This window comes from Trachemys scripta, chromosome 2 (assembly GCF_013100865.1).
Source record: "Trachemys scripta elegans isolate TJP31775 chromosome 2, CAS_Tse_1.0, whole genome shotgun sequence".
Lineage (NCBI taxonomy): Eukaryota > Metazoa > Chordata > Testudines > Emydidae > Trachemys > Trachemys scripta.
The window spans coordinates 57,832,509-57,846,849 of record NC_048299.1 but is presented as its reverse complement, the minus strand read 5'-3'; the positions used below and the strand labels follow the sequence as shown (position 1 = coordinate 57,846,849).

Below are 14,341 nucleotides of genomic sequence, written 5' to 3'. Positions count from 1 at the left end.
CCCTGCAGCCCTATGTTTCTATGATTGCAGTCTAAAGGCTCAGAGCCCAGCTTTACTATTTACATGATTCAGGTGGGCCTCAGATGTGGGTTTGCAAGGCCTGTGGTTGGTAACGTGGAGGACAGGCTGCACGCTCTACCTCCGGGAACACAGGTGGGCCCAACAAGCAATGCCAGTAATTGCTCCCAGGGCGCTGGAGCCCAGGCCGGGACTCGCGTCCACAGCTGCAGCGAGGCCCCAGGCTGCGCAGAGGCGGCCCGCGGGTGCGTTTGCGGCAGCGCGTTCAGGGGGTGACTACGAGGCCCAGGAAGTGGGACGAGGCACCGGGAGTCCAGCCCGCTCTCGTTCCGCCACAGGCAAAGGGCCTAAGGCGGGAACGAGACCCTGACACTTTCCTCCATCCCGCGCTCGCCAACAGGCTCCCAACGCCACGCCCCTTCCGAGTGTGTCCGCGCGGCCCCGCCTCCCCCGCGCACTGTGACGTGGAGGGGCCTGAGCAGGTAGCTACGTTCCCGCGGGCGCCGCGCCTGCGCAGTTACAAGCCCTCAGGCCGCGCGCAGCGCTCCGTCTCTCGCGCTGCCGTGATGCCGAAGCTGAGCAAAGAGGCCAAGCAGCGGTTGCAGCAGCTCTTCCAGGGCGGCCAGTTCGCGATCCGCTGGGGCTTCATCCCCGTCGTGCTCTATCTAGGTCAGTGCCCGGCCCGGAGAGCGGAGCCGCGCTGTCCCCGTTCGGGGAGCCTGCCTGGTCACGAGGCCCGCTTGGCCGCGTGGGGCCCGGGGGGGAACACTGCGCCCCCCACCCCCCGCTGGGGCGCGGGCTGGAGCACGTGGGTTATCCCCTCACCGGTCGGGGGGGAGAGGTAGCGGGAGATTCCGGGTCACGCGGGGGCCAGTCCCGCACCCGCAGCGGTTGTTGCCGGTTGGGCGGAGGGGCTGGCGCGTTCGGGCCGGGGGCCTCGCCTGACTCCTCCCTTCTCGCGGCCGTTGGAAAAGGGGGCTCTTGAGCGCGCGGCGCCTTGTTTAGTCTTTAGTCCTGTGGGGCGGAACCGCCGCTTCCAACGGCCGCTGGGCGGGAGCGCCAGGCCAGGCCTCGCCGCTCCAGAACCGCCCTTGCCAGGGGCTATTGCCGGGGAGACAACGCCCAGACCCGCCCCTTTCCAGTGGCCGCTGGGGAGGGAGACAAGGCCCCCGTGTGCTCCAGAACTGCCGCGCCCCATAGTTGCGGGCAACAGGGTGGAGTTTGACACTTAAGTGACCTGACTTCACCTAGACCTGGGCTCTGTTCCTTTAGGCCAGTGGCCTCAACCTTCCCACACTACTGTACCTGATTTGTCTCGTGTCCCCCCAAGTTTCACCTCACTGAAAAACCTGCTTGCTTACAAAACCAGACATGACAATACAGTTGTCACATCACACCATGACTGAAACATTGCTTGTTTTCTCATTTTGTCTGCATGAAATTTTAGTTGATACTGACTTTGCAAGTGCTTTGTATGTAGCCTGTTGTAAAACTAGGCAAATATCTAGATGAGTTGATGATCCTCTGGAAGACCTCTGCGTACCCCCAGGGATACGTGTATCCCTGGTTGAGAGCTACTGCTTTAGGCAAAAACAACAAAGAGTCTAGTGGCACCTTAAAGACTAACAGATTTATTTGGGCATAAGCTTTCGTGAGTAAAAACCTCACTTCTTCGGATGCATCTTTTGTGAGGAAAAGAAGTGAGGTTTTTACTCACGAAAGCTTATGCCCAAATAAATCTGTTAGTCTTTAAGGTGCCACTAGACTCTTTGTTGTTTTTGTAGATACAGACTAACACGGCTACCCCCTGATGCTTTAGGCAATGGCCGTGTCGGGGAGGGGAGTGTAATTTTTATACATGTTAAGTTTTAGTTAGTAAAGACAAGGTTTTAGGTTCTGGCTGCCAGCTACAGGCTTAGTCCTGGTCTACTCTTAAAAATTAGATCGACCTAGCTATGTCACTCTTGGCTTTGAAAAATATTGCATCCTAGGCGATGTAGTTAGGCCAGTGGTTCTCAAACTTTTGTACTAGTGACCCCTTTAACATAGCAAGCCTCTGAGTAAGACACCGCCCCCATATGAATTAAAACCACTTTTTGATATATTTAACACCATTATAAATGCTGGAGGCAAAGCACAGTTTGGGGTGGAGGCTGACCGCTTGCGAAACCCCCGCCCTCCCCATGTAATAACCACGTGACTCCCTGAGGGGTCCCAACCCCCAGTTTGAGACTCCCTGAGTTAGGCCAACCTAACCCTCACTGTAGACGTAGCTAGGTTGATTGAAGGATTATTCTGTCAACCTAGCTGCCACCTCTGGACGCAGTAGATCTACTATGGTGATAGGAAAAAACCCTTCTGTGAACATATGAAGTGTCTACACTATGGTGACATGGGTGCAGTGTCTTTGCTGTGTTGCTGTCATGTAGACATGGCCATAGAGAAAAGATGCCCAGTGCAAGAGCTTTGTTTGCATAGCACCAAAGTATGCTGGTCAAACTTTAAAAACAAATGATGCAAAGTCTCTGCCCTAAGGAGCTTAGCCTTAGAAAAAAAGAGTTTGTGGTGTTGTGATTGAAATGCAGCATGAAAGTCTGATTAAAAGGTCTTTGTTTTCCAATTAATAAATAACTGGAAAAATTAGGTCTTCTGTGTCCCCTATGTACTCTTTAACAATTGCATATGTTAAATCTATTACAGTTTTGTGGATAAAACATCTTTATGATCAGTTTAAATTTAAAAACTTAATATTCAAAAATTTATATGTAAATCACCTGAATTGACATTGAAAATCCCATCCTAGGAAATTACTCAATCACTCAACATTGGTCTTTGTCTGCCTTACTGCTTGTCTACACAAACAAGTTGTACTGGGTTAGCCACATCAATATAACGTCTGTACAAGAAGGAGAATAAGCTATATTGGTGTAGCTGCATCCACTCCATAAGTTGTATCAGAAGAATTGATTTTACAAAAGAATCATATTTTAACAGAAATAGTTATACCATTGTAAAATGCACATGTAGACTGGGCTTCAGTGACATGCCCGAGATCACATGGGAAGTTTGTGACGGAGCTGGGAACTGAACCTAGGGCTCCCAATTCCCATGGTAGTGCCCAAATCTTTGGACTGTTGTATACATTAAATGTGTCAAGAAAGCAGTGAATCAATATGTTGACAAGCAACATGCCATATTTCCATAGCAGCTTTATCTATTTCTTCTTATATATACTTGTCACAATTTGTTTGGCAAGTAAATTATTGAAATAGATTTATCCCAACTCGTTAATCTAAAATCTGTTTTATAACATGCTTATGTTTGAGATGATTGGTAATACATCCATTTTAAAGTGGATCGAAACCACTTCCTTTTGTGTACACCTCAGTGCATTCTGTGTGTTACTCTTCGTTTATTGAATGTACTTTGGGAAGCTTTTACATAAGAACAGCCATTCTGGGTCAGACCAAAGATCCATCTAACCCAGTATCTTGTCTTTCAACAGTGGTGCTTCAGAGGGAATGAACAGAATCATTAAGTCATCTGTCCTTTGTCGCCCATTCCCAGCTTCTGGCAAATGGGATAGGGACACCATCCCTGCCCATCCTGGCTAATAGCCTTTGATGGACCTATCCGCCAAGAATTTATCTAGTTCTTTTTTGAACCCTGTTATGGTTTTGGCCTTCACGACATCCTCTGGCAAAGTTTTCCACGGGTTGACTGTGCATTGTTGAAAAAATACTTCCTTTTGTTTGTTTTAAACCTGATGCCTATTCGTTTCATTTGGTGACCTCTAGTTCTTGTGTTATGAGAAGGTCCTTATTTACTTTCTTCACACCAGTCCTGATTTAATAGACCTCTATCCTATCCCCCCCTTTGTCGTCTCTTTTCCAAGCTGATAAGTCCCAGTCTTATTAATCTCTCCTCATACGGAAGCTGTTCCATACCCCTAATCATTTTGTTGCCCTTTTCTGAACCTTTTCCAATTCCAATATATCTTTTTAGAGATAAGACGACCACATCTGCACATAGTATTCAAGATGTGGGCGTACCATGGATTTATATAGAGGCAATATGATATTTTCCGTCTTACTAACTATCCCTTTTTAATGATTCCCAACGGTATGTTAGCTTTTTTGGCTGCCGCTGCACATTGAGTGGATGTTTTCAGAGAACTATTGACAGTGACTGCAAGATCTCTTTCTTGAGGAGTAACAGCTAATTTAGGCCCCATCATTTATATGTATAGTTGGGATTATGTTTTCCAATGTGCATTACTTTGCATTTATCAGCTTTGAATTTCATCTGCCATTTTGTTGCCAGGTCACCCAGTTTTGTGAGATCCCTTTGTAACTCTTCGCAGTCTGCTTTGGACTTAACTATCTTGAGTAGTTTTGTATCCCCTGCAAATTTAGCCACCTCACTGTTTACCCCTTTTTCCAGAACATTTATGAATATTTTTAATAGTACTGATCCCTAGTACAGACCCCTGGGGGACACCACTATTTACCTCTCTCCGTTCTGAAAACTGACCATTTATTCCTACCCTTTATTCCTATCTTTTAACCAATTACTGATCTATGAGCGGACCTTCTCTCTTATCCCATGTTATGTCTTTTTTTTTTAAAAAGACTCCAGTTATTTCTTTAATCCTGCTGCCTAATTTTGAGTCCGAATGTTCAAACTTACCAGATATACTCGTTCATAATTTGAATTTTTTTTAGTAAAAAAGGAACGCACCAGAGAAGGGGGTTGGCTTATGAACGGGTATAGAGAGGGAGAGGTGGGACACAGCCCCTCTCCCCAACAGAGGGAGCAAGGAGAGGCAGCACAGCCAGAAGGGAGGAGGTGGGGCCAGAGTCTCTCCGCTTCTGGCCACGCTGCTCCCCTCCCCGTCCCCCCGCCTCCAAAGCAGCTGCAGCTCCGGGGCTGCGTGCAGTTTCCTCACCCAGATGTGGCCCTTGGGTCAAAAAGTTTGTTCCCCCCCCCCCCCCCCGCCCTGGATTAAATGATAGGAATGTATACACAAAAAAGGTTGCATGTAACTTTGGTATGTCTTTATTTGGGAGGCCTTAATTGTGTAACCTTATTCTAGTTTCTCTGACAGAACTGCTTAGACTTTCTTTAAAAAGTCCATAATCTGGAATTCCTTTGCTGAAACACGAGAATGCTTTGTTCCTTGCACAGCGTGCACTCCCCTGGAGTCCTGCCTTGTAAACAACATATTGAATAAGTTATGCACATAATGAAGGAGGTTTTCACTCTTTTCACACTTAAACTGCAGCATGTTTGAGGTGGCAGCTTTCTTCCACATACTAAGTAACTAAATTAGTTCAGTACATTTGCACATAGCCTTCCTTTGCTTAGATAATTGGTGAAAAGTATTTTTTTTAAATCATTCCACAAATACTGTGTATGCATAAAATGTACTTTTCCCTTAACCCCTGTGACTCTGTTAATTAAAAAACAGTTATCACTGGAAGGCTCGCTCCCTAGACTACTTGCATAATTTGAACTTTCTAATAAGGCAAAATCAGTGTTACAACTTTATATATATATATATATATAATAAGTTGTATGTTTACAGTAGTAAACAAATGTTTTGCCCTAAAGCAGCTGAACTGTTTTGTTAAAACTGCAAACCAAATCTTTTGTCAGGTAATGAACAGGACTAGGAAACTTCAGCGTGAAAAGTGAAAGTTTCAAAAGTTGTAAGCTACTGAAAATAGGATTAGAAAGGAAATGCATATGCACCTTTAAATACAATGGTCATGTTCCTGCTATAATGTGATTGTCCTTTTTGTTGCTAGAGGTGTATTTTTTGTTTTAAGAAATTTAATAGACTGGCATTAAGTTTTCTGAAGGAAATATCCTTAATGCTGTTATAAAGTATAGTAGTTCAAAATGAGAAGTTGAAGTGCAGACTTCATCTTAGAATTTTGTTAAAATCCCACAAGACACAAAGGAAACTAACATCTTAATTAACATTTAAATGAACCTATTGTTTCTACTTCTAATAAAATCAAATGCAAATTAAATATTATTGCCCTGAACCAAATATAGGATCACAATGGATAAAATTAAATGATATTTTTAAATTAAGAAAGTTAGGGTATGTCTACACAGCCACGTTAAAGCACTGCCGCAGAAGCGCATTAACGTGGCTGTGTAGTCGTGGCTCCAGCACTGGGAGAGAACTCTCCCGGCGCTGTAATAAAACCACCTATGTGAGGGGAATAACTATCTATACTCTCACTTTACAGTGCTCAAATTTGCATCACTCAGGGGGGGTGTTTTTCACACCCCTGAGGCCTAGTCTTCACTTACCGGCTGGTCCGGCGGCACGCCATCGATGTTCTGGGATCGATTTATCGCGTCTGGTTAAGACGCGATAAATCGATCCCGGAAGTGCTCACAGTCGGCGCCGGTACTCCAGCTCGCCGAGAGGAGTACGCGGTGTCGACGGGGGGAGACTTCCAGCCGCGTCTGGACCGCGGTAAGTTCGGACTAAGGTACTTCGAATTCAGCTACGTTATTAACGTAGCTGAATTTGCGTACCTTAGTCCGAAGTCTGGACTAAGTGGGGACCAGCCCTGAGCGAAGAAAGTTTCAGTGCTGTAAGTGGCAGTGTAGACAAGGCCTTCATTTTTTATTTAAATTGGATTTGTTTTAGATATATTTTTAAAAGAATAAACCTGTTTAAAATTTGAAACTGACAACCTTCATTAAGAACAAACTTACTATAATCTATTATTGTCATTTGAATTGAACAAACAATAATATTCAAGCAGTACATGTTTGCCAGCAAAGTTTTAAGAAAATTAAACCACTGAATTGGTGGAAGTCGCTGGCTAAGCAACTGGAACTGGAATTTGTTAAAGTGCTAAACTAGTTTCTGACAGCAGTAGCCTCTGGCAGGTATGAAGAGACTATTTTCTTCATTTCAGTTTATTCAATTTGATTATTCAGAGTTGAGAAACTTATTGGAAGTTAAAGCAGGAAAGCTTGTTTTCTTCTTTCAAACGAATAAAAAAAAAAAGGTGTGAGATGATGAGACTTATTAGTTCTAAAACCTCAAAAGACATGGTGATGGAAGGAATCAGTTCAATTTACTAACTACAGATACTTGCTTTTTAAAATAAATTACTTAGTTTTAAATGCACGTTTGACTAAGCTATTTTCCCTTATGTATCCAATACATTTAAGATCGTTTTAGTTAGCTAATTATTGAAGATGTTATTTTTGTACCTTTTTATAATTGAATTCCAATTTCTATCCAAATGCAGCTTGACACACATCACGAATAAAAAAAATAAAAAATTAGTAAACTAGTAAATAAAAAATGCATCATTCACCATTTTCTGACATAAGAGAAATGTGAAAATCAAAGAATCTGAATAAATGTATGTTAAGCAATACAATTACATTATTATTTATACACTTTTTTTTTAAAAGCATTTTCCTGGTTAGCAAACAGTAGCAAATTTAGTGTAAAGGCTATATTTAGTTGAAAATAAACATGTTTTCATGTTTACCAACCAATGAGAATCAACTTTTCTCTAGAGTGAAATAAAGACAAATATGAAATTAAATTAAAATAATGATTTTGATCAAAGTTCTCTGCTTGCTGACTTAAATCTTGTTTTAAGTTGCAGCTTGTATGGGAGAATCAGTTCTATGAGTTTTCCCTTTAATAACTGTCAGCAGTCCAAAGTGGAAAATACAGCAATTAAAAGTTAATGAGTCAGATTCTTCCTTGCATTCTCAAATCATACTTTGGCTGTTTGTTCAAGGTCTGATCTAAAGCCCAGTGAAATCAGTGGAGGTCTTCCCATTGACTTCAGTGGCCTGTGAATCACACAGGCCCTTAGTAATTACCTATCAGAGGGGAAAGACCTTTCTTTATAGAAATGGTACAGGATGGTGTGTAAAATATATTTTGAACATTGCATGTGCTTCACTTTTCCAAACTTTACTATAAATTTGCAATTTGATCAATATATTCAGTGCCTTTGAAGCAAAAAGCATCTTTTTTTTGTAGCACAAGGTTACTTCAATAAATTAGAATTTTTTGAATTCTAGTTGAAAGAGTTAATCCCCAATACAAATTGCTTTAAAAAAACAAACAAACAAACAAAAAACCTGTGCATTAGCAGACTGTCAAGTATCTTATTTTCTTTACAAATCACAGTTTTGTGTTACCTTTTAAATAGCACTAGTAGTAATGTAGGATTTGAAGAGTTTATTTTTAGTGCTGGCACAATCGTTTTTAATTGTGCTATGAATGGTGCTAACAATTTTTAATTCATTTAAATTAGGGCTGTCAAGCCATTTAAAAATGAATGGCAATTAATCACGTGATTAAATAATAGAATACCATTTATATAAATATTTTTGGATATATTCTACATTTTCAAATATATTTCAGTTACAACACAGAATACAAAGTGTACAGTGCTCACTTTATTTTTGATTACAAGTATTTGCACTGTAAAAAAAATAGTATTTTTTCAATTCACCTAATTCAAGTATTGTAGCATAATCTTTATCATGAAAGTCGAACTTACAAACGTAGAATTATGTACCAAAAAAATGTATTCAAAAATAAAACAATCTAAAATTTTAGAGCCTGGAAGTCCACTCAGTCCTACTTCTTGTTCAGCCAATCACTCAGACAAACAAGTTTGTTTACATTTGCAGGAGATAATGCTGCCTGCTTCTTGTTTACAATGTCACCTGAAAGTGAGAACAGGTGTTCCAATAGCACTGTTGTAGCCGGCATCGCAAGATATCTATGTACCGGATGCACTAAAGATTCATATGTCCCTTCAGCTTCAACCACCATTCCAGAGGACATGGGTCCATGCTGATGATGGGTTCTGCTCGATAACAATCCAAAGCAGTGCAGATCGACTCATGTTCATTTTAATTATCTGAGTCAGATGCCACCAGCAGAAAGTTGATTTTCTTTTTTGGTGGTTCTGGTTCTGTAGTTTCCGCTTTAAGTCTTCTGAAAGCATGCTCCACACCTCGTTCCTCTCAGTTTTTGGAAGGCACTTCAGATTCTTAAACCTTGGGTTGAATGCTGTAGCTATCTTTAGAAATCTCGCATTGGTACCTTCTTTGAATTTTGTGAAATCTGCAGTGAAAGTGTTTTTAAAATGAACAACATGTACTGGGTCATCAACTGAGACTGCGATAACATGAAATATATGGCAGAATGCGGGTAAAATAGAGCAGGGGACATACAATTCTCCCCCAAAGAGTTCAGTCACAAATTTAATTAATGCATTATTTTTTTAACCAGTGTCATCAGCAGGGAAGCATGTCCTTTGGAATGGTGGCCAAAGCATAAAGGGGCATATGAATGTTTAGCGTATCTGGCACGTTGAATACCTTGCACTGCCAGCTACAAAAATGCCATGCAAATGCCTGTTCTCACTTTCAGGGGACATTGTAAATAAGAAGAGGGCAGCATTGTCTCCTATAAATGTAAACAAACTTGTTTGTCTTAACAGTGGGCTGAACAAGAAGTAGGACTGAGTGGACTTGTAGGCTCTGAAGTTTTACATTGTTTTGGTTTTAAGTGCAATTATGTAACAACAATCTACATTTGTAAGTTGCACTTTCACGATAAAAAAAGATTGCACTACAGTACTTGTATGAGGTGAATTGAAAAATGCTGTTTTTTTTTGTTTATCATTTTTACAGTGCAAATATCTATAATCAAATAATACACACTTTGGTTTCAATTACAACACAGAATACAATATGTATGATAATGTAGAAAAACATCTAAAATATTTAATACATTTTCAGTTTTCAGATTAATTTTTTTCAGTTAATAGTGTGAGTTAACTGTGATTAATTGACAGCCCTAATTTATATTCAAATATACTTTAAGGGCTACATAAATCCTGCATCTGATAAACATCGCTTGTTAAAGTACACAGGTAATGTGTTTAAAAATATTGTGGAAAAATATGATGTGATGTGATTGGCTATTTGGAGAGTTGCGTAACTTGCTAAAACTGAATAAACCTGTGCATACAAATTTAAATTTTTGGAAGTACGGGGTGGGACGGGGGGAGGAAGGAGGTGAGAGAGAAAATATAGACTTGTCTTTCACTTTCCTCTTCTTGACCTACAGTTTCCTGAGTGGATTTTGTTCCCTCCTGTTTCTTTAAAAGAAAAGAAAGGAAAATCTTGTTTCATGACATATTAATGAGAGTTTCAGAGGGACCTTAAATGGGTTTTCCCATTTCATTCTTCTTTCGCTTAATTAACTTTACCCATTGGTTCTGTTCCCTGCACAATTCACGTTATGATTAACAGCTGGGGGATGCTTATACTTGCTAGAAGTAATCGGAGTGTCGTCTTCTAAATGGTATGTTGCTTTCTGAACAAGATAACAAAAGATGTAGCTTTAGCATGGGTGATAGAGGTTAGTCATTATGAAATTTTAGAGCAAAGACACAGGCCATTAAAATACGGCTAACAAGATGTGCTAATCTTAAAATATTGAGAAGAATGTGAGGTTTCTATACTTGTTAGAGTATGATTTGTGTATATATAATTGTTTTTTGACAGCTTTTTTTTAATTTACTTAATTTGAGAGTGGGGAAAGAACCCCAACTGTGTTTTGGTTAGCTGCTGATATAGGTATATATTTGTTATTTCAGGTTTTAAGAGAGGTGCAGATCCTGGAATGCCGGAGCCAACTATTTTGAGGTACGTATACACATGCAAAAATAATGCAGAAAGCTAGGAAAGAAAACAAAACTTTAGGCTCAGATGTGTCCTCCTCCCATCCCCCTCCCCCCATCTAGGCATTAACTGCCAGGAAATGCCATCTTCCTTGATCATTGTCATCATAGTTTGAGAACTTCCTTCATTATGGGCTTCTTGTCAAAAGTGAATTTTTAATTAGCTTGTTAGTCATTAAAATAGTGAAAGGGAGAACTAGTAAGTCATGAAAGAACTTGAAAATTATTTAAACACCACCACTGTGCTCCAACAAGTCTGAAATGAAGTTTGTACAGTGTGAAGGCAGGCTGTGCTATAGGAGGGTATTTATCTCTCCCTCTCATAAGGAGGGAAGGAGCCCCATATCTTGTCCTCTGCAGCCACAAATGGTGGGAGAGTGTCTCTCTATGCGCATTGCAAATGGTGGGCGAGTGTCTCTCTCCACGCATGCAAAGTTCTCCAACTGAATATTTTATTTAATTTTTTTTTATACAAGAGTGATTTGGGTTACTTCACATTTCCCCTCTTAAGCCTGTGAGTTTACTGCTCATTTAGAGTTTTCATAGCTCCTGTGTTTATTATGCATTCTTTTTATACGAGCTCTTCCTCCTGCCTCTCTGAACAGCTCCACTGCTTTCTATTGAAAATTTAAAAAAGCAAACAAAAAAACCACACACCCAGAGACATTCTGGAGTGGGGATAGTGCCATGTACTGCAAACTGGCCCATGCTTCTGAATAGACAGGCCAACTACACGAGCAGCTTTCCAAGTCCTCTATTACATACCAAGACTAGTAGGCTGGGTAATTGTATATTAAAACTCTAGGAGAGAATCATTTATGTGAAAGTGTCTTATTACTAGAACTACAAATAGTGCATTGATGTGTAGTATTTGCTGCTTTTTTGGAATGGGATAAATGAGAGCCACTAACGGTCAGATGGCATAACACTTTCACTACCCTTTTTTTAATCCAAGCAGCTTTAGAATTGATATGACTGGGAGATGGTTAATATTTGGCAGGCCTTACTAGGAAGTGCCTTTGAACAGTCTAATTAAAACTGTTTTTGATTGATGGAGTTATGATCTTTTGACAAATAGCGGCTTACGCACATACAGTACTTTGCAAAGCTTATAGTTATGCAGCTGAAGAATGTTGTGCTTCACCGCTAACTTAGGAATGAAACTTAGTAGTGACTGAGTCAGATCTCCCTGGTATACTCTTGGTGTTATGAGATAATATTTGCAAAGCTCCTTGAGAGAGGGATTCTTTTCACCTCTATTCATTTGGAATGGTGTTCTAGTGTTGTCCAAGCAAATATGTTAACCTGAGAGGGGAGCAGTTCTTTCTAAAAAATAAAATCTAGATAATTCCGTTTAAAAAGGTACATAAATAGAATTAATTTGTCAAATTAAGCATGCAAAACTCTGGAAATGAAAGTTAAGGTTAGACCCATGTGAGTATGCATTATGATAGATTAAATTACATGATCGCATAAAAATATAATGTAATATGTTTATAAAGCACACAGGGAATGAGAAAAGTTGCCTGCCTCATTTAATGGATATCTTGTAAGTTTTATATGAGGTATATATTGTATTTTGAGAAACAGATAATAATGTAAATTAAAGATTGTATCAATGTACGTACACAAGAGGAAAGAGTTAACATTGTTTCATTCCTACCTTTGATTAATCTCAATTCAACCTTAATGTTCTTCAAATACTGTCTTTTGAGGAAATATTAATGCACCACGTGTAAATATTGGGTTTTATCTGAAGATCTTCACATGGTTTAAGAAGAGTAAGCCTCACAACATCTTTGAGATAGGGACATTCTATACCTGCTTTATAGATGAGGAAACAGGTGCAGAGCAGAGAAGCTAAGTGATTTGATGATGATTAGACAAATGCTTCACTGTAACTCTTTTGTTTATTAAAAAAGACATTCATGGAAGGAGGCCAATGCTGCTTTTTTTTCTTTTTAAGTACTGAATAAAAGGAAGTGAAAAATCTTGACAAATGTCTTTGTTGCAGTGCCAGTAACTTAGTAATACTGTACCGAAACTGATTAATATAAAAGGATAGTATACTAAGATACTATTGAGCCCAGCCAGGGGGCCAGATACCCACAACTCCTCCCACCTCCCCAGAGCCCAGACACTCGCTCCCCCCTTCTTCCCAGAGCCCAGCCGTGGGCCCCACAGCCCAGACACACACACCCCTCTACCTCTCAGAGCCCAGGGATTAGGAGAAACAACCTTATGCTCCATCCCAGACTTGTGTGGCGTTTCCTGCATGCTGCCATCTCCTTCCCTCAGGGCATGCTGGGAACTGCAGCTGCCAGGAGCCCTCTAGCTCCCTTCCCTCGCGCCCGCAGTGTTTTCTATGTGGGAGCTGGCCTCTGTGGAGTGGTGGCCAACAGCAGTGCAGCCCATTTCTGTGGGGGGAGGAAGGAAATGCTGCGTACACAACATGAATTTCTGCAAAATTCTTCATTGCACAGTAGTGCAGTTTTCCCCCCAGGTGTAGTAATGTGCATTGAACCAGAGTTGTACGTCCTGTCTTGTGTTTAGAAAGACCATGTTCTTTCATTTTTACTTTAAAATATATATTACAAATCTAACTTTAATTTTCTGTCTATTTTAGTCTACTTTGGGGATGAAAGATTGGTCATACTGTACAGGAACCATTTGATGGACAGAGAAAATGAAGATGTGAACCTTCACAAGGCTAAGGAAGGAGTACACTTTATCACATTACACTAGCTGGCCTGAACAGCTTTCTGATGGCATAGATGTACATACAACAAAATGGAATTTATATTGACCTAATTTTTTGGTTTACAGTGAAATTAAATAAATACAGTATGAATCCATGTGTATAGTCTCTAATCCTTTAAGGTTAATTAATATAATGGGGGAAATCTTGCTTTTTTAGTTTAAAAAGTAATTATTTTTAAATTGAATGTCACGCTTTTTAGTGCAAGTGTATTGATTCTTTTAATCTACAGTGTTATCCTTTACACCCCGGTGTGTCTTGAAGTTTCAGAGTACAAGTTCACTATAAAATAACAGAAACTAATTTACTGTTAGTATGTCTCTAACCTGTTGCTGTCTTCTAAGGCACTTCATCATTCAACCTTTCTACTTAATTCTTGCTTATTGTGATCTTCCGAGCACAGGCTGTTCTACCATCCATCACTTAAGATTAGTCCTTTGAGTATTATGAAGTGTAAAGCTGTAATTACCTTACTTTTGTAATCTAAGGCTGTCTATACTACCATGGTAAATTGACCTATGCTACGCAACTCCAGCTATCTGAATAATGTAGCTGGAGTCGATGTACCTTAGGTTGAGTTACCGTGGGGGGTTGAGAAAATCTCCCGTTGATTTACCTTACTCTTCTCGTTGGGGGTAGATTACATGGGTCAACTGGAGAGCGATCTGCTGTCAATTTGGCAGGTTTTCACTAGACCCACTAAATCGACCACCGGTGGATTGATCTCAGAGCCTCAATCCCGGCTGTAGTGTAGACCTGCCCTAAGTGTCAGTATTGTCCTCAAAAACAACGAAGAGTC

The 14,341-nt window shown here is 40.5% G+C and overlaps 1 protein-coding gene across 1 annotated transcript; it reads left to right on the top strand.

Annotated features, from left to right (window-relative positions):
* Positions 1-507: 507 nt before the first annotated feature.
* TOMM7 (translocase of outer mitochondrial membrane 7) lies at positions 508-13,639 on the top strand. The gene is made up of 3 exons (XM_034760608.1): positions 508-687; positions 10,701-10,749; positions 13,411-13,639. Exons 1-3 carry the CDS (start codon positions 585-587, stop codon positions 13,424-13,426), a joined length of 168 nt encoding a protein of 55 aa, XP_034616499.1. The 5' UTR covers positions 508-584; the 3' UTR covers positions 13,427-13,639.
* Positions 13,640-14,341: the final 702 nt, after the last annotated feature.